The 25,537-nt window shown below is 45.9% G+C and overlaps 1 protein-coding gene across 1 annotated transcript in view; it reads left to right on the forward strand.

Moving 5' to 3' along the window:
• The window catches only part of LOC106566746 (bone morphogenetic protein 7), a 54,841-nt gene extending 30,034 nt beyond the window's left edge, over positions 1-24,807 (forward strand). Inside the window, exons 2-7 of the mRNA XM_014135097.2 lie at positions 11,174-11,366; positions 12,379-12,527; positions 13,339-13,545; positions 22,372-22,448; positions 23,068-23,178; positions 23,333-24,807. Coding sequence (XP_013990572.2) covers positions 11,174-11,366; positions 12,379-12,527; positions 13,339-13,545; positions 22,372-22,448; positions 23,068-23,178; positions 23,333-23,482 — 887 coding nt within the window. The 3' untranslated portion in view covers positions 23,483-24,807. The remainder of the gene's footprint in view (positions 1-11,173; positions 11,367-12,378; positions 12,528-13,338; positions 13,546-22,371; positions 22,449-23,067; positions 23,179-23,332) is intronic.
• Positions 24,808-25,537: the final 730 nt, after the last annotated feature.

Here is a 25,537-nt window from a genome sequence, read left to right on the forward strand (position 1 = left end):
GGGAGCACGGTGATGGGGGGGCTAGAGAGGGGGTGGGGAGCTGCTGTGGGTGGGGGGGGTCTTGGGTCACCAGGCCCTGATCACAACTGAAAAGGGGAGAGGAAGAGAGGGAGGGAGGGATAGAGGATTGGGATTGTAGGGAGGGAGGGAGGGAGGGAGGGAGGGAGGGAGGGAGGGAGGGAGGGAGGGAGGGAGGGAGGGAGGGAGGGAGGGAGGGGTAAATTAGATCAAACTGGAGTGCTCTAATCCAACTAAGAGACAAGTGACTCCCTATAGACTCTGCTGCCTTACGAGTGTTAAACTGTTTAAAAAACGTACTCACATCAGTCTCGGCGAGAGACATGACCCTGTCCTCCGGATCAGCAGGGGCCTTTATGCAGTGTTCTATTTTGTTTTTGTCGAAGTGTGCATAAAAGGCATTGAGTTCGTCTTGTAGAGAGACGTCATTGAGCAGATGAAGGCTAGGGCTTCCTTTGTAGTCCATAATGAACTGTAGCCCCTGCCGCATGCGTTGAGCGTTGGAGCCGGTATAGTATAATAGGATTCCACCTTTGATTGATGGCTCTGTGGAGGTTGTGGCGGGACTTCATGTACGCATTCGTGTCCTCAGACGTAGCCTCGGGGTTGGCTGCGATAGCCCTGTGAGCTGTAGCCCTGTGTTAATCCAGGGCTTTCGATTGGGGAAGTAGCGAACCTTTACTGTGGGGACGACGTCGGTGATGCATTTCCTTATGAAACCGGTGACAGATGTGGTTAGCTCGTCGATGCTATCAGCAGAGTCCCGGAGAATATTCCAGTCAGCGCTAGCAAGCCAGTCCTGCAGCATAGCCTTTGCTTCGGTAGACTATTTTTCTATGGAACGTGTCACGGGTACATCCTGTTTGAATTTTGGAAGCAGGATTATACACTCTTAGAAAAAAGGGTTCCGAAAGGGTTCTTGGCTGATCCCACAGCAGCACCATTTTTGTTTCCAGGTAGAACCCTTTTTGTTTCCAGGTATAACCCTTTTGAGTTCCATGTAGAACCCTTTGTGGAAAGGGTTCTACATGGAACCCATAAGGGTTTTACCTGGAGCCAAAAGGGTTCTATCTGGAACTAAAACGGGTTCTTCAAAGAGTTCTCCTATGAGGACAGCTGAAGAACCCTTTTAGGTTCTAGAAAGCACCGTTTTTTTCAGTGTAGAGTCAAGATCTGATTTGCCTTCAGGGGGACAAAATCAAATCAAATCTAATTGTATTTGTCGCATGCGACGAATAACAGGTGTAGACTTTACAGTGAAATGCTTACTTACAAGCCCTTATCCAACAATGCAGTTTTAAGATACAATTATTGTGAAGTGAAAAATAGATTTAAATAAATCATTGACTAAAAATAACAAATAGTTAAAGAGCAGCAGTAAAATAACAGTAGCGAGGGCACCAGTTAGTCAAGGTAATTGAGGTAATATGTAGGTTGAGTTAAAGTGCTAATAACCAGAGAGTAGCAGCAGCATAAAATAGAGGGGATGCAAATAGGCTGGGTAGCCATTTGATTAGTAGAGAGAACAGTCTATGACTAGGGTGGCTGGAGTCTTTGACAATTTTTAGGGCTTTCCTCTGACACCGCCTGGTATAGAGGTCCTGGATGGCAGGAAGCTTGGCCCCAGTGATGTACTGGGCTGTTCGCACTACCCTCTGTAGTGTCCTGCGGTCGGAGTCTGAGCAGTTGCCATACCAGGCAGTGATGCAACCAGTCAGGATGCGCTCGATGGTGCAGCTGTAGAAATGTTTGAGAATATTAGGACCCATGCCAAATCTTTTCAGTCTCCTGGGGAGAATAGGCTTTGCATGCCCTCTTCACGACTGTCTTGGTGTGTTTGTACCATGATAGTTTGTTGGTGATGTGAACACAAAGGAACTTGAAGCTCTAAACCTCGGTCCTCCTTTTCCTGTAGTCCACAATCAAATCCTTTATCTTGATCACGTTGAGGGAGAGGATGTTATCCTGGCACCACATGGCCAAGTCTCTGACCTCCTACCTATAGGCTGTCTCATCGTGGTTGGTGATCAGGCCTACCACTATTGTTTCGTCGGCAAACTTAATGATGTTGTTGGAGTCATGCCTGGCCATGCAGTCATGGGTGAACAAGGAGTACAGGAGGGGACTGAGCACGCACCCCTGAGGGGCCCCCGTGTTGAGGATCAGTGTGGCAGATGTGTTGTTACCTACTCTTACCCACTGGGGGCAGCCCGTCAGGAAGTCCAGGATCCAGTTGCAGAGGGAGATGTTTAGTCCCAGGGTCCTTAGCTTAGTGATGAGCTTTGAGGGCACTATGGTGTGAATGCTGAGCTGTAGTCAATGAATAGCATTCTCACGTAGGTGTTTCTTTTGTCCAGGTGGGAAAGGGCAGTGTGGAGTGCAATAGAGATTGCATCATCTGTGGGTCTGTTGGGGCGGTATGCAAATTGGAGTGGGTCTAGGGTTTCTGGGATAATGATGTTGATGTGAGCCATGACCAGCCTTTCAAAGCCCTTCATGGCTACAGACATGAGTGCTATGGGTCGGTAGTCATTTAGGCAGGTTACCTTAGTGTTATTGGGCACAGGGACTATGGTGGTCTGCTTGAAACATGTTGGTATTACAGACTCAGTCAAGGACATGTTGAAAATGTCAGTGAAGACACTTGCCAGTTGGTGAGCGCATGCTCGGAGTACACGTCCTGGTAATCAGTCTGGCCCCGCGGGCTTGTGAATGTTGACCTGTTTAAAGGTCTTACTCACATCGGCTACGGAGAGCGTGATCACACAGTGGTCCGGAACAGCTGATGCTCTCATGCATGCTTCAGTGTTGCTTGCCTCAAAGCGAGCATAGAAGTAATTTAGCTTGTTTGGTAGGCTCACAGCTGTGCGAGCCGGTGTAGGACGATTCAATCTTAGTCCTGTATTGACGTTTTGCCTGTTTGATGGTCCGACTGAGGGCATAGCAGGATTTCTTATTAGTGTCCGGGTATCAGTCTGGTGTTTTCTGTAATGACCTTAGTGATCACTGTTTTACAGCCTGTGTTCGTAATGGCTGCTCAGTGAAACGACCTGTCCTGATTTGTCATAGACGCTTGCTAAAAAACTTTAATGAGCAAGCCTGTTAAGTTCTGACCTGTATAGGTGTTATTTGTTAGTGTTTAGTATGGTCAGGACGTGGCAGGGGGGTATTTTGTTTATATGTTTCGGGGATGGTTAGTCTATGTGTATAGACAAGGCTTGTTTGTTTAGAGTGGTCCAGAGTTTTGGTATATGTTTTATGTTAGGGCATTTTCTATGTTTATTCTAGTCACTCTGTTTCTATGTTTGTTTTGGGATTGGGGCCTTCAATTGGAGGCAGCTGTTTATCGTTGCTTCTGATTGAAGGTCCTATAATTAGGGGTTTGTTTGTATTGTGGATTGTGGGTAGTTGTATTCTGTTTTGTGTTTTTCACCTGACAGAACTGTTAGTGTCGTTTTCGTAATTGTATACGTGTTTCATTTTGTTTCACCTTCTTCAATATTAAAAAGAAGATGAGTATACACTTCCCTGTTGCGTCTTGGTCCTCCACACACGACACCCGTTACAAAGCCTTCCTTCATGAACTGGCCTCTGTAAAATGGTATAGAAACAGCTTTTCGAAGACGCTTGGACCTTCTTTTTTGATATTTTCATTGGTATTGTTAACAAACAAGCCCCCATAAAGAAAATGAGACTGTAATCTCACAGAGTTTCTCCACCACAAGAATTGCATTTGGCGAATGGCTCGGCACACGAATACTCACGCTGACTAGCTCTCGTTCAGGCAAATGAGAAATAAGTGCACTCAGGCTATCCGGAAGGCCAAAGTTAGTTTCTTTAAGGAGCAGTTCTCTCTCTGGGGGTCTAACCCCAAGAAGTACTTAATGTCCCTTAAAGTTGATGATGTGGTTGTTACTGACAAGAAGCAGATGGCTGAGCCCTTTAATCACCACTTCATTAAGTCAGGATTCCTATTCGACTCAGCCATGCCATCTTGCCCGTCCGACAGGCAGTCACTGAGTCTGAGGTGCTAAAGGAGCTCCTGAAACTTGAACCCCAAAAAACATCTGGGTCAGATGGTTTAGACCCTTTCTTCTTTAAGGTTGCTGCCCCTATCATCGCCAAGCCTATCTCCGACCTTTTTAACCTGTTTCTCCTTTCTGGGGCGGTTCCCATTGCTTGGAAGGCAGCCACGGTCCGTCCTTTATTTAAACATGGAGATAAGCTGATCCTAACTGTTATAGGCCTATAGGCCCTGTTTATCAAAAGTGTTGGAAAAACTTGTCAATAATCAACTGACTGGCTTTCTTGATGTCTATAGTATTGTCTCTGGTATGAAATCTGGTTTCCACTCAGGTTATGGATGTGTCACTGCAACCTTTAAGGTCCTCAATGATGTCAACATTGCCATTGATTCTAAGCAATGTTGTGCAGCTATTTTTATTGACTTGGCCAAAGCTTTTGATACCGGACCATTCCATTCTTGTGTGCCGGCTAAGGAGTATTGGTGTCTCTGAGGGGTCTTTGGCCTGGTTTTCTAACTACCTCTATCAAAGAGTGCAGTGTATAAAGTCAGAAAAGCTGCTGTCTTAGCCACTACCTGTTACCAAGGGAGTATCCCAAGGCTCAATCCTAGGCCCCACGCTCTTCTCAATTTACATCAGCAACATAGCTCAGGCAGTAGGAAGCTCTCTCATCTATTTATATGCAGATGATACAGTCTTACAGTGAGGGAAAAAAGTATTTGATCCCCTGCTGATTTTGTACGTTTGCCCACTGACAAAGAAATTATCGGTCTATAATTTTAATGGTAGGTTTATTGGAAAAAATCCAGAATAACTCGTCAAAAATGTTATAAAATGATTTGCATTTTAATGAGGGAAATAAGTATTCGACCCCTCTGCAAAACATGACTTAGTACTTGGTGGCAAAACCCTTGTTGGCAATCACAGAGGTCAGACGTTTCTTGTAGTTGGCCACCAGGTTTGCACACATCTCAGTAGGGATTTTGTCCCACTCCTCTTTGCAGATCTTCTCCAAGTCATTAAGGTTCCAAACATATATAATTTTCTTAACCCATCCAGTGCCTAAATGACAGCATAAGTTTCAAGTATCGTGCTAGCTAGTCTTGGGGGTTAGCCTGGGAGAAGTTAAAGGAGAGACATATGGGACGAAAGTAACATAATGTAAACTGATGATCTGGAATAAAATAGAAAAACGTTTAAGCACAGGCCATTGTCTCCTCTAGTTCATATTGCTTTTATAAAATTAGCAAAATATCAACAAGTAACTGAATGTTTGAAAATTATATTCATTAGAATTATGCCTTAATCAATTGTGGTAATAGGTTGCTTCTTGTGTAAATATTTTCTGTCTGGATTTTAATGATTTGTATGGATGAGCTTCTCACATAAGCTTTTGTCGACAGGTTAGTGGTTAAAAAAAATCTAACTTTATGATTCTGGGGGTCAATTACATTATCTCAAGCCATGGAAATATGATAAGCATGATGAGTTTTCCGTTTTGGAAGAGAATAAAGACATTTATTCTATCAAGACATGAGGAGCGCGCATGACAAGGACAGCTGGAGTGAACCTGATTTGTAGAGATAAGCATGACTAGTCATTAAAAATAGTGAAACATTCCCATTAAAGTGAAATGAGAAAATGATGGTTTATATAACTATTATGTGATCCATTTTAGTCTGATTAATATTGTAAGACAAAATATTGTGGTTGTGCAACATTGCAATGTTGACGCATGGTTCATTTTCATAAATGTCGAACCAATAGCATTAATTCTTTTTCAAGTTGACATCAACATGAAATTATTGGTGATAGTACATTTGTTGAAAGTAACGAGTATTACAAACCGGAAACATGGAGATAAGACAGATGTTGCCTGAAAATTGGCACGGAGGTACACAAAGAGCCCAGGGCAGATGAGTCGAAGTTGAAGCCGGAATTGAGGTTAGTAACTGCCGATCTGATGTTCAGAAGTTTTTGTCGATCCTAGGAAATGAAAGCAGTTACATTTAGTGCAAAGAAAAATTAAGATAAACGCCAAAATAATCACAAAATGGATACATTGGGTCAGAGCAAGACAGCAGCCATACAGCACCATCTTTAGTACGTGAGTGCGTATCTATGCGCACACTCCAACAGTCAAACAGGAGGTGCTTATATTTGTCTTGTGTCACAACCTGTACAAGTGTGAGGTGTGAAATATATATTTTTTTGCATATGCCAACTCCCCCTGAGACACCCTCGGAGAGTGGGGTCACAGCCAGGGATCAGCCATTATTGACGGCAAACCTGGAGCAATTAGGGTTAAGTGCCTTTCTCAAGGGCAGATCGACAGATTTTGTAACCTTGTCTGCTCGGGGATTCAAACTAGCAACCTTCGGTTACTGTGTGTGTGTGTGTGTGTGTGTGTGTGTGTGTGTGTGTGTGTGTGTGTGTGTGTGTGTGTGTGTGTGTGTGTGTGTGTGTGTGTGTGTGTGTGTGTGTGTGTGTGTGTGTGTGTGTGTGTGCGCCACCTCATGAGATCCAGAGAGGAGGAGAGACAAGTGTCCCACGGGGGACCAGTACGGGGAAAAAAATGTATGAAATGTATGCATTCACTACTGTAAGTCGCTCTGGATAAGAGCATCTGCTAAATGACTAAAATGTAAATGTAAATGTGAGGAGAGGAGAGACAAGTCTCTTGGGTTCAGGGAGGAGGAGAGGAGAGACAAATATCTTGGGTTCAGAGAGGAGGAGAGGAGAGATGAGTTTCTTGGTGTTCAGAGAGGAGGAGAGGAGAGATGAGTCTCTGGGATTCAGAGAGGAGGAGAGGAGAGACTAGTCTCTGGGGTTCAGAGAGGAGGGGAGAGACTAGTCTCTGGGGTTCAGAGAGGAGGGGAGAGACTAGTCTCTGGGGTTCAGAGAGGAGGGGAGAGACTAGTCTCTGGGGTTCAGAGAGGAGGAGAGGAGAGACTAGTCTCTGGGGTTCAGAGAGGAGGAGAGGAGAGACGAGTCTCTGGGATTCAGAGAGGAGGAGAGGAGAGACTAGTCTCTGGGGTTCAGAGAGGAGGAGAGGAGAGACTAGTCTCTGGGGTTCAGAGAGGAGAGGGAGAGACTAGTCTCTGGGGTTCAGAGAGGAGGGGAGAGACTAGTCTCTGGGGTTCAGAGAGGAGGAGAGGATAGACTAGTCTCTGGGGTTCAGAGAGGAGGAGAGGAGAGACGAGTCTCTGGGATTCAGAGAGGAGGAGAGGAGAGACTAGTCTCTGGGGTTCAGAGAGGAGGAAAGGAGAGACTAGTCTCTGGGGTTCAGAGAGGAGGGGAGAGACTAGTCTCTGGGGTTCAGAGAGGAGGGGAGAGACTAGTCTCTGGGGTTCAGAGAGGAGGAGAGAGACTAGTCTCTGGGGTTCAGAGAGGAGGGGAGAGACTAGTCTCTGGGGTTCAGAGAGGAGGAGAGAGACTAGTCTCTGGGGTTCAGAGAGGATGAGAGGAGAGACTAGTCTCTGGGGTTCAGAGAGGAGGGGAGAGACTAGTCTCTGGGGTTCAGGGAGGATGAGAGGAGAGACTAGTCTCTGGCGTTCAGAGAGGAGGAGAGAGACTAGTCTCTGGGGTTCAGAGAGGAGGAGAGAGACTAGTCTCTGGGGTTCAGAGAGGAGGAGAGGAGAGACGAATCTCTGGGATTCAGAGAGGAGGAGAGGAGAGACTAGTCTCTGGGGTTCAGAGAGGAGGAGAGGAGAGACTAGTCTCTGGGGTTCAGAGAGGAGGGGAGAGACTAGTCTCTGGGGTTCAGAGAGGAGGGGAGAGACTAGTCTCTGGGGTTCAGAGAGGAGGAGAGGATAGACTAGTCTCTGGGGTTCAGAGAGGAGGAGAGGAGAGACGAGTCTCTGGGATTCAGAGAGGAGGAGAGGAGAGACTAGTCTCTGTGGTTCAGAGAGGAGGAGAGGAGAGACTAGTCTCTGGGGTTCAGAGAGGAGGGGAGAGACTAGTCTCTGGGGTTCAGAGAGGAGGGGAGAGACTAGTCTCTGGGGTTCAGAGAGGAGGAGAGAGACTAGTCTCTGGGGTTCAGAGAGGAGGGGAGAGACTAGTCTCTGGGGTTCAGAGAGGAGGAGAGAGACTAGTCTCTGGGGTTCAGAGAGGATGAGAGGAGAGACTAGTCTCTGGGGTTCAGAGAGGAGGGGAGAGACTAGTCTCTGGGGTTCAGGGAGGATGAGAGGAGAGACTAGTCTCTGGCGTTCAGAGAGGAGGAGAGAGACTAGTGTCTGGGGTTCAGAGAGGAGGAGAGAGACTAGTCTCTGGGGTTCAGAAAGGAGGAGAGGAGAGACGAGTCTCTGGGGTTCAGAGAGGAGGAGAGGAGAGACTAGTCTCTGGTGTTCAGAGAGGAGGAGAGGATAGACTAGTCTCTGGGGTTCAGAGAGGAGGGGAGAGACTAGTCTCTGGGGTTCAGAGAGAAGGAGAGGAGAGACTAGTCTCTGGGGTTCAGAGAGGAGGAGAGGAGAGACTAGTCTCTGGGGTTCAGAGAGGAGGGGAGAGACTAGTCTCTGTGGTTCAGGGAGGATGAGAGGAGAGACTAGTCTCTGGGCTTCAGAGAGGAGGGGAGAGACTAGTCTCTGGGGTTCAGAGAGGAGGAGAGGAGAGACTAGTCTCTGTGGTTCAGGGAGGATGAGAGGAGAGACGAGTCTCTGGGGTTCAGAGAGGAGGAGAGAGACTAGTCTCTGGGGTTCAGAGAGGAGGAGAGAGACTAGTCTCTGGGGTTCAGAGAGGAGGAGAGGAGAGGCGAGACTAGTCTCTGTGGTTCAGGGAGGATGAGAGGAGAGACGAGTCTCTGGGGTTCAGAGAGGAGGAGAGGAGAGACTAGTCTCTGGGGTTCAGAGAGGAGGAGAGGAGAGACTAGTCTCTGGGGTTCAGAGAGGAGGAGAGGATAGAATAGTCTCTGGGGTTCAGAGAGGAGGGGAGAGACTAGTCTCTGGGGTTCAGAGAGGAGGAGAGGAGAGACTAGTCTCTGGGGTTCAGAGAGGAGGAGAGGAGAGACTAGTCTCTGGGGTTCAGAGAGGAGGGGAGAGACTAGTCTCTGGGGTTCAGGGAGGATGAGAGGAGAGACTAGTCTCTGGGCTTCAGAGAGGAGGGGAGAGACTAGTCTCTGGGGTTCAGAGAGGAGGAGAGGAGAGACTAGTCTCTGTGGTTCAGGGAGGATGAGAGGAGAGACGAGTCTCTGGGGTTCAGAGAGGAGGAGAGAGACTAGTCTCTGGGGTTCAGAGAGGAGGAGAGAGACTAGTCTCTGGGGTTCAGAGAGGAGGAGAGGCGAGACTAGTCTCTGTGGTTCAGGGAGGATGAGAGGAGAGACGAGTCTCTGGGGTTCAGAGAGGAGGAGAGGAGAGACTAGTCTCTGGGGTTCAGAGAGGAGGAGAGGAGAGACTAGTCTCTGGGGTTCAGAGAGGAGGAGAGGATAGAATAGTCTCTGGGGTTCAGAGAGGAGGGGAGAGACTAGTCTCTGGGGTTCAGAGAGGAGGAGAGGAGAGACTAGTCTCTGGGGTTCAGAGAGGAGGAGAGGAGAGACTAGTCTCTGGGGTTCAGAGAGGAGGGGAGAGACTAGTCTCTGTGGTTCAGGGAGGATGAGAGGAGAGACTAGTCTCTGGGGTTCAGAGAGGAGAGGAGAGACTAGTCTCTGGGGTTCAGAGAGGAGGAGAGGATAGACTAGTCTCTGGGGTTCAGAGAGGAGGGGAGAGACTAGTCTCTGGGGTTCAGAGAGGAGGAGAGGAGAGACTAGTCTCTGGCGTTCAGAGAGGAGGAGAGGAGAGACTAGTCTCTGTGGTTCAGGGAGGATGAGAGGAGAGACGAGTCTCTGGGGTTCAGAGAGGGGGAGAGGATAGACTAGTCTCTGGGGTTCAGAGAGGAGGGGAGAGACTAGTCTCTGGAGAGTCTAGTCTCTGTGGTTCAGGGAGGATGAGAGGAGAGACGAGTCTCTGGGGTTCAGAGAGGAGGAGAGAGACTAGTCTCTGGGGTTCAGAGAGGAGGAGAGAGACTAGTCTCTGGGGTTCAGAGAGGAGGAGAGGCGAGACTAGTCTCTGTGGTTCAGGGAGGAGGAGAGGAGAGACGAGTCTCTGGGGTTCAGAGAGGAGGAGGGGAGAGACTAGTTTCTGGGGTTCAGAGAGGATGAGAGGAGAGACTAGTCTCTGGGGTTCAGAGAGGAGGAGAGGAGAGACTAGTCTCTGGGGTTCAGGGAGGAGGAGAGGAGTGACGAGTTTCTGTGGTTCAGAGAGGAGGAGAGGAGAGACTAGTCTCTGGGGTTCAGAGAGGAGGGGAGAGACTAGTCTCTGTGGTTCAGGGAGGATGAGAGGAGAGACGAGTCTCTGGGGTTCAGAGAGGAGGGGAGAGACTAGTCTCTGTGGTTCAGGGAGGAGGAGAGGAGAGACGAGTCTCTGGGGTTCAGAGAGGAGGAGGGGAGAGACTAGTTTCTGGGGATCAGAGAGGATGAGAGGAGAGACTAGTCTCTGGGGTTCAGAGAGGAGGAGAGGAGAGACTAGTCTCTGGGGTTCAGGGAGGAGGAGAGGAGTGACGAGTTTCTGTGGTTCAGAGAGGAGGAGAGGAGAGACTAGTCTCTGGGGTTCAGAGAGGAGGGGAGAGACTAGTCTCTGTGGTTCAGGGAGGATGAGAGGAGAGACGAGTCTCTGGGGTTCAGAGAGGAGAGACTAGTCTCTGGGGTTCAGAGAGGAGGAGAGGAGAGACTAGTCTCTGTGGTTCAGGGAGGATGAGAGGAGAGACGAGTCTCTGTGGTTCAGAGAGGATGAGAGGAGTGACGAGTTTCTGGGGTTCAGAGAGGATGAGAGGAGAGACTAGTTTCTGGGGTTCAGAGATGAGGGGAGAGACTAGTCTCTGGGGTTCAGAGAGGATGAGAGGAGAGACTAGTTTCTGTGGTTCAGGGAGGATGAGAGGAGAGACGAGTCTCTGTGGTTCAGAGAGGATGAGAGGAGTGACGAGTTTCTGGGGTTCAGAGAGGATGAGAGGAGAGACTAGTTTCTGGGGTTCAGAGAGGAGGAGAGGAGAGACTAGTCTCTGTGGTTCAGGGAGGAGGAGAGAGTTTGTGTGTGTGTGCATGTGCATGCGTGTGTTTGTGGTGGTCTGTCTGATGATCCTTTGTGTGTGTTTTTGTGTTCCAGTGGAGCACGATAAGGAGTTTCTCTCGGTCCGGCGGCACCACAGAGAGTTTCGTTTCGACCTATCACGTATCCCCGATGGGGAAGCGGTCACCGCTGCAGAGTTCCGCATCTATAAGGACTTCATCCACGAGCGCTTTGAGAATGAGACCTTCCGCATCAGTGTCTACCAGGTGCTGAAGGAACACAACGACAGGTGAGGGATAGTGTGTGTGTGTGTGTCAGTATGTTTTAGGGTTTTCCTCTGTTATGTCACACAGCAACAGGTTGTGTTCCCTCACTTCTATTCTCCCACCATTGTTTTCAAAGATCAGTGAGTATATCCAGTCTTTCCCACAGCCATGTGGAAGGTGTTTATAACCTATGCTGTGTAAAGGGCCAGGTCTCTGACCCCTCCTAAAGTCTTCTGCTGCCTGCACAGCTCTAGGGGGAACAACACGTATCCCTCTGCCTGGGAGGAATGATGGACACTGGAGGAAGAAGGGATAGAATATCAGAAAGGAAAAGAGGAGAAAAGAGAAAAACATTCCACTTTAGAACAATGATTTTTAGTTGGACAAGGATTCTTTCTCTATGCTTCTTTCTCTCTCCTTTGTTCTCTTTCTTTCTTTCTGTCTTTCTTTCTTTCTTTCTTTCTTTCTTTCTTTCTCTCTCTCTCTCTCTCTCTCTCTCTCTCTCTCTCTCTCTCTCTCTGCTGTATCCTTCTTTCTTTCTCTCTCTCTCTCTCTCTCTCTCTCTCTCTCTTGCTGTATCCTTCTTTCTTTCTCTACCTCTCTCTCTCTCTGGCTCTTTCTCTGTTTCACTCCCTTAATTCCAGTGTGTGATGGACAGTGTGTTCAGTATGAATGGAACAGTCGTTTATAAAGTCATTATTGTCAATTATGGAAATTAAGTGTTCCCCTGGACCTCACCATCTGGAGCCTTCCCTCCCTTCCTCTCTTTCTCTATTGCCCTGATCTCACTCCCTTACTTGTTCTACTCCTCAGCTCCACACTTTTTGCACATATTATCTAAGTATGCAGGCTTGTGTGTGTGTGTGTGTATTTGTCTGTATCTGTTTGTATCTGTGTGTCTGTGTTTCTTTGCGTATGTTTGCATGTTTGGGTCCCATGTGGTTCTGGTTGTGTATGTGTGTGTGTTTGTCTCCGTGTTTGTGTGAATGTTTACTCATGCATGCACGTGTGTGTGTGTGTGTGTATCTCCTCCAGGGAGTCGGACCTGTTTCTGTTGGACTCGCGGGTCATCTGGGCGGCTGAGGAGGGCTGGCTGGTGATTGATGTGACATTGACCAGTAACCACTGGGTTCTGAATCCTGGACGCAACCTGGGCCTGCAGCTGGCTCTGGAGAGCACCGCGGGTAAGCAGAGGGCCTTTGAACCAGGTCTAGAACCCAGAGGGAGCTCTCTAAACCAGAACTTCTATATGAGAGGTCAAACCCTATAAGAACCAGGACCCATAACCATATAGCTTATTAGAGTATGAGTACTGATCTAGGACCAGCTCATCCCTTTCCATATAATCTTATTAATTAGGATCTAAATTATGTATATGGGCCCTGGCCTGGATTCATGTAAGAACAGGAGACAGCATAAGCAGTATGACCTCAGTGCATAGCAATGGCACATTCTCTACCAGCACACAATACAGGGAGAACACACTGGTAGAGGGATAATACAAGCCCTCATTATTTAACACGATCCACTATACCCTCATCATCACTATCACCCATGCAGAAGAGATTTCAACAAACAACATGTAGTGCAGATGTATTTCTATTGAGTCAAGTTTCTCTTTAGAGCGGAGGAGAGATTGCTATCAGGATGGCAGGATGTTAGCCACTTGAAATCAATAACCACAACAGCAGCATCAACAGTAGTACTGTATGACAGTGTTTCTGAGTTTACCTCAGTGATGATAGAAGGATGATCCATGTTTCTTTCATGTTAGGGACAGTGTGTGTTTATGTGTGTGTGTGTGTTGGGAGGGGTATGGACGGGCGTGTGCTGGCACGCTCGTGAGACATCCCGTCCCGTCACCATCAATTTTCAGCATTACACAGACTAAATAAATGGTTCTCATTAGAGACTGAGTGGACCACACACACTTTACATACCCACACTCACAGAGACATGACTCTGACATGCTGTCCTCTGTGTCTCCCCCTGCAGGTGAGAGTGTGAACCCGCGGATGGCAGGGCTGATCGGCCTCAGTGGTCCTCAGAATAAACAGCCCTTCATGGTGGCCTTCTTCAAAGCCACAGAGGTGCACCTGCGCAGCATCCGCTCAGCACCAGGGGGCACCAAACAACGCAACCCCAACCGCTCCAAAGGGGCCAACAAGGGCCAGGAGGCACTTCGAGTGACCAACATCGCAGGTAAGGACTGGGGGATGAGGGGAGAGGGAAGCTAAGAGAATGTGCCTTACAGCAGTATGTGTAATTGTGGAAGGCCTTTTAAATGGCACAGTGATATGTTGGTGTAGTGATGGCTGGCTCTGGTGTGGGTTCCAGGTGAAATGGGAGGCAGATGGAGGCCAGGGCTACTACTGTCTACTACAGCCTCCTTATAATAATTTTCCACATATCTCCAAGGGTCAACACACACACACACACACACACACACACACACACACACACACACACACACACACACACACACACACACACACACACACACACACACACACTTTCCCCCTCCAAACCAATTATACAAACTTTGTAATGGCAGTCAAACAAAAGTCAAGTGACCAAAGTTGCTAAGCTTGCTAGATTAGATAACCTCCTTCAACGAATGACAGAATATATTTTTTGTCTTAATCGAGTTCATGATCATACAGATAGCAGATCAGATCATGAGTAACAGGGAGATGAAGAGTGGAAATAGTTGAAATATCAGGGTATCTTAATGGGGACCAACTCTGTTTTAAAAATATCTCATACTGTTTGTTGATCACACATTCTCTACAGAAGCGCTGATCAGCAAGTACAGTAAGCGGGCAAAATGTTATAGTGGTATTTTGACATGCATAGGTGAGAAACATACTTTGATACTTCAACCTATGGATTAAAGAATAAAGTTAGGAATTTTCATGCGAGACAGGAGTCCAGATTTTGGATTTCAGTGGGATTGGGACTGGATGGGAAAATAGTCTAGGCCAGGGTTCATCAAATAGATTCCGCTGCAGGCCGATTGCAGACTGCAAATTGACCGCAAGAAGCCCAAACAGATATAATATTTGACTAAAACATAATTTCAAACCTTGCTTACATTTGTATACGATCACATACACCACTTTATTAGATTCACCCATCTAGTATCTTTGACTCCAGAACAGCCTAAATGATTCAGGGCATGAAAAAGTTGCTCAGTTGGTATCAAGGGACCTAACGTGTGCCAGGAAAACATTCCCCACACCATTACCCCAATCCAACCAGCCTGTACCGTTGACACCAGGCAGGATGGGGCCATGGACTCATGCTGCTTACTCCAAATCCTGACTCTGCCATCAGCATGACACAACAGGAATCAGGATTCATCAGACCAGGCACTGTTCTTCCACTCCTTATTGTCCAGTGTTGGTGATCACGTGCCCACTGGAGGCTTTTCGTCTTGTTTTTAGTTGATAGGAGTGGAACCTGGTGTGGTCATCTGCTGCAACAGCCCATCCGTCACAAATCCCGACAAATTGTGTGTTCCGAGATGCCGTTCTGCACATCACTGGTGTACTGCACCGTTATTTGCCTGTATGTGGCCCGCCAGTTAGCACGCACGATTCTTGCCATTCTCCTTTGACCTCTCATCAACGAGCTGTTTTCGCCCGCGCTGTGGTAGTCATGAAATAACTGCCGGTCTCACGGTAATTGACCGTTAATTAACATGAACACATTTAGCATCTCCTGGCTTCCACAAGCCACTGATGAAGACCTTTGGAACATCTACACTTTAAAAAGTCTAATATATCCATGTAATATAGTCTACACCATCACAATAAATCCATTATTTATTTTAGACAGGTCTAAGGAGAAATTATATGATGAAAATGTAGTCTAGCATATTCTGAGTTGTCCTTATGTTAGGCCCTGATCTGGCTGTGCCATATGGCTGTGGGCTACACTGGTTCATTTAGCAAGATTTTCTTAGAATTCCGTGCCATTATTTTACAATATGAAGAATACAGTTTAACATAGCTGAATAAAATAGAAAACATATATTGACCAAACGATTTGAGGGAATCTAATTTTATTGATCACATACACATATTTAGCAGATGTTATTGCGGGTGTAGCGAAATGATTGTGTTCCTAGCTCCAACAGTGCTGTAATATCTAACAATTCACAACAATACACACAAATCTAAAAGTAAGATAATGGAATTAAGGAATATATAAATATTAGGATGAGCAATGTCAGAGTGGCATTGACTAAAATTCAGTAGAATGGAATACAGTACATACATATGAAATGAGTAAAGCAGTATGTAAACATTATTAAAGTGACTAGTGTTCCATTATTAAAGTGGTCAGTGATTCCATGTCTATGTATATAGGGCAGCAGCCTCTAAGATGCAGGGTTGAGTAACCGGGTGGTAGCAGGCTAGTGATGGCTATTTAACAGTCTGATGGCCTTGCGATAGAAGCTGTTTTTCAGTCTCTCGGTCCCAGCTTTGATGCACCTGTACTGACCTTAGTGGTGTGAACAGGCCGTGCTCGGGTGGTTTATGTCCTTCATTATGTTTTTGGCCTTCCTGTGACATCGGCTGGTGTAGCTGTCCTGGAGGGCAGGCAGTGTGCCCCCAGTGATGCGTTGGGCAGACGGCACCACCCTCTGGAGAGGCTTGCGGTTGCGGGCAGTGCAGTTGCCGTACCAGGTGGTGATGCAGCCCGGCAGGATGTTCTCAATTGTGCATCTGTAAATGTTTCTGAAGGTCTTAGGGGCCAATCCAAATTTCTTCAGCCTTTTGAGGTTGAAGAGGCGCTGTTGCGCCTTCTTCACCACACTGTCTGTGTGGGTGGACCATTTCAGATTATCAGTTATGTGTACGCCCAAGGAACTTGAAGCTTTTCATCTTCTCCACTGTGGTCCCGTCAATGTGGTTAGGGCAGTGCTCCCTCTGCTGTTTCCTGAAGTCCACGATCAGCTCCTTTGTTTTCTTGACGTTGAGGGAGAGGTTATTTTCCTGGCACCACTCCGCCAGAGCCCTCACCTCCTCCCTGTAGGCTGTCTCATCATTGTTGGTAATCAGGCCTACTACTGTTGTGTCGTCTGCAAACTTGATGTTTGAATTGGAGGCGTGCGTGGCCACACAGTCATGGGTGAACAAGGAGTTCAGGAGGGTGCTAAGTACGGCCCCAGTACGCACCCTTCTGGGGCCCCTGTGTTGAGGATGTTGTTTCCTACCTTCACCACCTGGGGGCGGCCTGTAAGGAAGTCCAGGACCCAGTTGCACAGGGTGGATTCAGACCCAGGGCCACGAGCTTAATAATGAGCTTGGAGGGTACTATGGTGTTGAAGGTTGAGCTATAGTCAATGAACAGCATTCTGAAGTAGGCATTCCTCTTGTCCACATGGGATAGGGCAGTGTGATGGTGATTGCATTGTCTGTGGATCTATTGGGGCAGTAAGCAAATTGAAGTGGGTCTAGGGTGTCAGCTAAGGTAGAGGTGATATGAACTTTAACTAGCCTCTCAAAGCACTTCATGATGACAGAGGTGACTGCTACGGGGCGATAAACATTTAATTCAGTTACCTTTGCCTTCTTGGGTACAGGAACAATGGTGGACATCTTGAAGCAAGTGGGGAGAGCAGACTGGGATAGGGAGAGATTAAATATGTCCGTAAACACTCCAGCCAGCTGGTCTGTGCATGCTCTGAGGACGCGGCTAAGGATGCCGTCTGGGCCGGCAGCCTTGTGAAGATTAACACGCTTAAATGTCTTACTCAAGTCGGCCACAGAGAACGAGACCTCACAGTCCTTGGGTGCGAGCCACATCGGTGCACTGTGTTATCTTCAAAGCGGACAAAGAAGATGTTTAACTTGTCTGAGGGTGACGTGGCAGGTTTTCCCTTTGTAATCCATGATTATCTTTAGACCCTGCCACATATGTCTTGTGTCTGAGCTGTTGAATTGCGACTCCACTTTGTCTCTGTACTGATGTTTTGACTGATTGCCTTATGGAGGGAATAACTACACTGTTTTGTATTTGAATAGTCAACGTGGGAACAACATCCCCTATACACTTCCTGATGAACTCAGTCACCATGTCTGTGTAAACGTCAATGTTATTCTCAGAGGCTACCTGGAACATATTCCAGTCCGCATGATCAAAACAATCTTGAAGCATGGATTGCGATTAGTCAGACCAGTGTTGAATAGACCTTAGCACTGGTACTTCCTGTTTGAGTTTCTGCCTATAGGAAGGGAGGAGTAAAATGGAGTCATGATCTGATTTGCCGAAGGGAGGGCGGGGGAGGGCCTTGTAGGCATCTCGAAAAGGCGAGTAGCAGTGGTCTAGTGTTTTTCCTAAGAGAGTACTACAGTCAATGTGTTGATAGAACTTTGGAAGCGTTTTCCTCAAATTTGCTTTGTTAAAATCCCCAGCTACAATAAATGCGGCCTCAGGATATGTGGTTTACAGTTTGCACGTTTTCACAGTTTGCACATGCGGCTATTCTGTGTTGAACAGTTAACAATGAAAGAGGTACTCATATATATTTAATTTAGAGTTATTTATGTAACTTTAGTTGTGATACAAACGTTGGGCTATATGTTATGATTTTACTACATTCTACGGCTGCATGATGAGACTCTAATGAGACTCTAATTTGAAAAAAGTTGCATGAAAGGCATGAGCTCTGCTTTGTTTCTTGTGCAGGCAGCACACACTTCATCAGTCTCTCATTCACAATTTGACAAGCAATTGATAATGTTTCGATTTGGCGTCATCCCCTTTTTGTGGCCATAATGCCCCCTAAAACAAATGCATGCCTTTTGCGGCCAGTGGCTGTTGTGCCCTTGGGCTGCATATAATAATTATAATTCCCTTCTCCCAGCTGTGTGCCGAAGCACCTCTTTCTCACAGGCTACAAGTGTCAAGCATGTTCCCGCTCCCCCTCTGGCGCTCGAGGGTGCCAGGCTGCCCTTCATTGGACTCACCTGGACTCCATTACTTTGTTGATTTCCCTTCTATATCTGTCTGTTCCTCAGTTGATTCCCCATGTCAGCATTATTGTGGTTATGTTCAACCTATTCAGACGGTGTTCTTGTTTTGGTTTGATGTCCGTTTTCCAGTAAATGTTCACTCCTTGTACTTGCTTCTCGTCTCCAGCATAGATCCTTACAACAAGTGAAGACAGACACATCAGGGACCCAACTGTGTGCGTCCTCATCCAATTCTGAGGCGCATATTGAAGATATGGAAGAACTGTCCACATTAGCTTTTCATCAGCCAATAAGATGAGTAGGCCTAACGAACAGCAAAAGCACTAGCCTATGTCAATCTACTATCCCCCATAGTACAAAAGTTCACCTATTCTATTCTGTGCGAGAAATAAATATTCCAAACATAGTCTGGGACAGTTGTGGGATGTGATAGATGCCACATTAATACAGCCACTAGCATCAAAAAACCTGTTTTACGCAATGAGCCTGACGCAACAGATGAGAACATTTAGCTTAAAATGTTGACAAACATTTGGGCTATTTCTTCACATTCTGAGCGCAGCAATGCGCACACGGCAGTAGGCTATAAGCACAAATGTTCCATTAGCAGGAAAACACCATTATCAAAAGTGACCACAGATGTGATTATGCATGTAATGCTTTTATTATAAAGGTGCATTTTTATGGTGAAAATCATCTTCCCCAAACGAGAAACTCACGCGCTGTGTATGTATGCCAGTTAGGATCTACACCTGTTGTAAAGTGGATTAATGTGCTTCATTTTAAGAAGTTATTTGACCACTTTAGTTGTTAGTAAACAAACTTTATGAAAACATAAAGGCCTATGGGCTAGGCTACATGAAGTGAGCGACAAGGATTTGAAAACGTTGGGGGAAAAAGCATGTCCTGTTTGCCTTAAGCTAGGCATTATTCACAAGTGATAATATATAATTTACAAATGATAGGCTAATATTGTCACCCATCACACTATTCTTGAATTAATCTTGTCTTTACATACACCACCATTCAAAAGTTTGGGGTCACTTAGAAATGTCCTTGTTTTTGAAAGAAAAGCACATTTTTGTCCATTAAAATAACATCAAATTGATAAGAAATACAGTGTAGACATTGTTAATGTTGTAAATAACAATTGTAGCTGGAAACGGCAGATTTCTCATGGAATATCTACATAGGCGTACAGAGGCCCATTATCAGCAACCATCACTCCTGTGTTCCAATGGCACATTGTGTTTGCTAATCCACGTTTATGATTTTAAAAGGCTAATTGATCATTAGAAAACCCTTTTGCAATTCTGTTAGCACAGCTGAAAACTGTCATTCTGATTAAAGAAGCAATAAAACTGGCCTTCTTTAGACAACTTGAGTATCTGGAGCATCAGCATTCTTCTGAAACTCATCAGTTTATTCTTGTTCTGAGAAATGAAGGCTATTCCATGTGAGAGATTGCCAAGAAACGGAAGATCTCGTACAACGCTGTGTACTACTCCCTTCACAGAACAGCGCAAACTGTCTTTAACCAGAATAGAAAGAGGAGTGGGAGGCCCCAGTGCACAACTAAGCAAGAGGATAAGTACATTAGATTGTCTAGTTTAAGAAACAGACGCCTCACAAGTCCTCAACTGGCAGCTTCATTAAATAGTACCCGCAAAACACCAGTCTCAACGTCAACAGTCAAGAGGCGACTCCAGGATGCTGGATCATACCATGCTCAAAGTCCCTTAGGCCACAAGTTTTGCCCATCTAACGTTCAATCGAACAGTAACCGAATGCCTCGATGCCTGTCTATCTGCTTTATAATATATATACAGTTGAAGTCAGAAGTTTACATACACCTTAACCAAGTACATTTAAACTCAGTTTTTCACAATTCCTGACATTTAATCAGAGTAACAATTCCCTGTTTTAGGTCAGTTAGGATCACGACTTAATTTTAAGAATGTGAAATGTCAGAATAATAGTAGAGAGAATTATTTATTTCAGCTTTTATTTTTTTCATCACATTCCCAGTGGGTCCGAATTTTACATACACTCAATTAGTATTTGGTAGCATTGCCTTTAAATTGTTTAACTTGGGTCAAATGTTTCGGGTAGCCTTCCACAAGCTTCCCACAATAAGTTGGCTGAATTTTGTCCCATTCCTCCTGACAGAGCTGATGTAACTGAGTCAGGTTTGTAGGCCTCCTTGCTCACACACGCTTTTTCCAGTTCTGCCCACAAATGTTCTATGGGATTGAGATCAGAGCTTTGTGATGGCCACTAAGCCATTTTGCCACAACTTTGGAAGTATGCTTAGGGTCATTGTCCATTTGGAAGATCCATTTGCCACCAAGTTTTAACTTCCTGACTGATGTCTTGAGATGTTGCTTCAATATATCCACATAATTTCCCTTCCTCATCATGCCATCTATTTTGTGAAGTGCACCAGTCCCTCCTGCAGCAATGCACCCCCACAACATGATGCTGCCACCCCCGTGCTTCACGGTTGTGAAGGTGTTCTTCGGCTTGCAAGCATCCCCCTTTTTCCTCCAAACATAACGATGGACATTATGGCCAAACAGTTCTATTTTTGTTTCATCAGACCAGAGGACATTTCTCCAAAAAGTATGATTTTTGTCCCCATGTGCAGTTGCAAACCGTAGTTTGGCTTTTTTATGGTGGTTTTTGAGCAGTGGCTTCTTCCTTGCTAAGCGTCCTTTCAGGTTATGTCGATTTAGGACTCATTTTACTGTGGATATAGATACTTTTGTACCTGTTTCCTCCAGCATCTTCACAAGGTCCTTTGCTGTTGTTCTGGGATTGATTTGCACTTTTCGCACCAAAGTACGTTCATCTCCTTCCTGAGCAGTATGATGGCTGCGTAGTCCCATGGTGTTTATACTTGCATACTGTTGTTTGTACAGATGAACGTTTGGAAATTGCTCCCAAGGATGAACCAGACTTGTGGAGGTCTGATTTGGCTGATCTCTTTAGATTTTCCCATGATGTCAAGAAAAGAGGCAATGAGTTTGAAGGTAGGCCTTGAAATACATCCACAGGTACACCTCCAATTGACTCAAATGATGTCAATTAGCCTATCAGAAACTTCTAAAGCCATGACATCATTTTCTGGAATTTGCCAAGCTGTTTAAATGCACAGTCAACTTAGTGAATGTAACCTTCTGACCCACTGGAATTGTGATACAGTGAATTATAAGTGAAATAATCTGTCTGTAAACAATTGTTGGAAAAATTACTTGTGTCATGCACAAAGTAGATGTCCTAACCGACTTGCCAAAACTGTGAATCTTGATGCCTTAATTCATTGGCTTTAAATACATGAGCCTCACGGAGTGGACAGACAGGGCCAAGAACCCGGCATAGAGCAAAGTCAGGTCCTATGTTTGGGGCAGATCACGTGTGTGTGTGTGTATGTGTGTGTGTGTGTGTGTGTGTGTGTGTGTGTGTGTGTGTGTGTGTGTGTGTGTGTGTGTGTGTGTGTGTGTGTGTGTGTGTGTGTGTGTGTGTGTGTGTGTGTGTGTGTGTGTGTGTGTGTGTGTGACAGAGCTGATGAGAACCAGTTGTTCCTGATCATTCCCAATCCCAATGACTGGGACAGATGTATGTTCCACAGAACCCCTGAGGGTACGGGTACCAGAGGGAGTGAGGGAATAGAAAGAAAAAGAGAGGGAATAGAATGGAGTGGTGAAAGAGATGGGTTAAGCCTCTTTGTCCTCTCTCTGTCCTCTATGCTCTGCTAGCCCCACAACTCAGAGTATACAGAGGGCACAGTGAACTACCCAAAAAGGTTTAGGCCTGTACTACATAGACTGATATCATGTTCAGCAAGGTTTCCATGCTATAATATTGTAATGTTTTACACTCCTCTTTATCTCTCCATTTCTTTCTTTCTTTCTTTCTTTCTTTCTTTCTTTCTTTCTTTCTTTCTTTCTTTCTTTCTTTCTTTCTTTCTTTCTTTCTTTCTTTCTTTCTTTCTCTCTCTCTTTCTTTCTTTCTCTCTCTCTCTCCCCCATCTCTCTCTCAGAGAACAGCAGTGCTGATCAGAAGCAGGCATGCAAGAAACACGAGCTCTATGTCAGCTTCAGAGACCTGGGGTGGCAGGTACGCACCCCACACATTCCTCTATCTCTCCCTCTTTCTCCTCTTCTCCTTTTCTTTTATCTACCCTCCCTCTTAAAATCTATCCCTTTTTCTCACTCGCTCCCACACTTATCTCTTCCTCACCACACCTCTGTTCTCCCTCTTTTACACTCTGTCCCCGCTGTTTCCCTCCCTGTCCTCCCTAATGCCTTTTCTTAGCAGAGACCTAAATCCAAAGTGATCTTCAGTTCTCACTGTTGTCCATGATATCCATTCCAACAGCTGGGTAAACAGTGGGATATGCGAAGGAAAGGGGCAGATTTATCGCCTTACTAGGGCTCCACAGTTCACAACAAGTTCTGAGTTTAGAACCGGGAAGCTTGTTGTTACTACTGAGGCTACTGTGACTACTGTGGCTTGCATCACATGCTGATCACACAATCACATGAAGGATAACAGTGTGACTCTCTTTCTCTCTTTATCCACCCTCTCTCTATCCCGCTCTCTCTCTCTCTCTCTCTCTCTCTCTCTCTCTCTCTCTCTCTCTCTCTCTCTCTCTCTCTCTCTCTCTCTCTCTCTCTCTCTCTCTCTCTCTCTCTCTCTCTCTCTCTCTCTCTCTCTCTCTCTCTCTCTCTCTCAGGACTGGATCATAGCTCCAGAGGGCTATGCAGCTTATTACTGTGAGGGAGAGTGTGCCTTCCCTCTCAACTCCTACATGAATGCCACTAACCACGCCATCGTGCAGACACTAGTGAGTACCCAAGAATAAACATGATATTTTCGTATCATTCATTCAGTCAATATACTAGACAGTGTCAACACAAAGACAACTGCATTGACATTTTATCAGTTCAGTGTCTCCCTTACTCCAATCCCCACCTGTCTCCCCCCCACCCCCTGTACAGGTCCACCTAATAAACCCAGACACTATTCCTAAGCCCTGCTGTGCTCCCACCCAGCTCCATGCCATCTCAGTGCTCTACTTTGACGACAGCTCCAATGTCATCCTCAAGAAGTACCGCAACATGGTGGTCAGAGCCTGTGGCTGCCATTAGACTCCAGCCAACCTCTCAACCCTCAGAACACACACACACACACACACACACATTCCTGCCTCTAAATATCCCTCAACACTCGTCACTTTCATCTAGAGACTTGAATGGACACATGAATGAACTACATGTCCTAGAGTGCCTTGCCGTGCTGCTGGATAGGAGCTACATGAGCACTGGCGGACAATCATGATTATTGAGTCCAACCTGGAAAACACACACAAACACAAACACCCACATACACACACACACACACACTTTCTGTGCTTTCTACTGTGTGTGAGACATTATAAGCAGTGATTGTATAGTAATACACAGTCCACAATATTTTGTTCATGTCAATATGTTTTCTGTGTAGTTAAAGGTGTTTTTCTAGATATTTTTGATCTATATTGTTTTTGTATGCTTTTTATGACTGAAAGACTAGGCTTTAGGAAGTGTGGATGCTCTATGGACTCTTCATGTACATTACTGTGTAAATAGTTTTTCAAACAAAGAGAAGTGTATTTATTTCCTGGTCTTGGGAATGTTAAGGGTAGGTTCAATGTTTCTCCTCTGTACTCCAGTGTCTACATGTACTGTATGTTATGCAACTCTTTACATTGCGTCCCACTCATCATACAGTATAGTACAAACACACCTCTCTCTCTCTCTTTCTCGCTCTTCCGCTCTCTCTCTCTCTCTCTCTCTCTCTCTCTCTCTCTCTCTCTCTCTCTCTCTCTCTCTCTCTCTCTCTCTCTCTCTCTCTCTCTCTCTCTCTCTCTCTCTCTCTCGCTCTCTCTCTCTTTCTATCTCTTGTTCTCTCCCTCTCTGTTTTACACCATGCTTGCTCAGTTGTTTGCCCTGCAGAGTAACAGTGTTAAATCTATCATCAGTGTGGACCTATCATTACAGTCTTGTCATGGGAAACAACTCTGCCCTTTCCTCTCCATATCCCAAACATTGTCTTAATGTTACTCTGATGTCATAGTGTATTGACTCAGATATAGAAAAAAGTGGATAGTTCTCTTCAGAAAAAACGACAACATTTGCACTAATATAGCTCTGTTTATAAGCTAGGCTTAAAAACGTGTCACACAAGTCATTGAGAAGCAATAATACAGAGGGTTTCAGAAAAACAGACGTAAGAGAAAGAAGGGGGATTGAGAGAGATAGATATGTGTACTTGTGTGCCAGGCCATTTTAGGATGGTCTGTCTATTTAAGAGGACTATTTATTGAGAGGCGAGAAGGCTGGTATTCTCTACCAACGCTAAATCTTATTAACTTACAAAAGTCTTTGTTTTACTGCAGAACTGGTTCAATAAAATGGGAGGAAGCATCACTGACTTTCTGGTGTCGGGTTTCTTTTCCCTAACCAACAGCACACTTTCCTCTCATCTCTCCTCTTTTCTTTCCCCTCTTTGCGTTCTACCCTTTCTCGTCTTTCCTCACCTCTCTCACTGCTCTCCCCTCTCTTCTCTTTCCTCTCTCCTCTCCCCCCTCTCCTCTCCCCTCTCATTTCCTCACCCCTCTCTTCTCTTTCCTCTCTCCTCTCCCCCCTCTCCTCCCCCCTCTCCATTGCATGCTCTACGGGGTGGCATGAACCCCCCAGATAGAATTTGTGCCCTTCCAGTTTTGTTTCTCCATAAACATAACAAATGGTGTATGAATTACCCTGCCCGGTTTTGCCAATGTAGACCGGGAAAGAGGCTGTATGCTGGGTTTACGCTCATGATCTGAGGAGGGGTGAGTGAGAGGGGATGTAATAATGTACAATTTAGTAGTTAAAATCCCAAAATGTATTCTGATTGGGCACTTGGCCATGCAATGTCATAAGGTACCACCTTCATTACCTTGTTTAGGAAGCTCATTGGATCCCAGGTCGGGTTCTCACAGAGAGGGGAAAATGTTGTTCACTTTTGCAGACAGCTACAGCTAATAACATGCTAGCTATTAGCTACTAGCTTTGTTATGTTTTGGTAGCGGACCACTGAATAATTATAGCTAGTTGGCTAAGCTTTGATCAGCATGAATATCCGAAAATGGCTGGGCACCATTTTGAGAGCGATGCCAAGCT

This window comes from Salmo salar, chromosome ssa13, assembly GCF_905237065.1.
Source record: "Salmo salar chromosome ssa13, Ssal_v3.1, whole genome shotgun sequence".
NCBI lineage: Eukaryota > Metazoa > Chordata > Actinopteri > Salmoniformes > Salmonidae > Salmo > Salmo salar.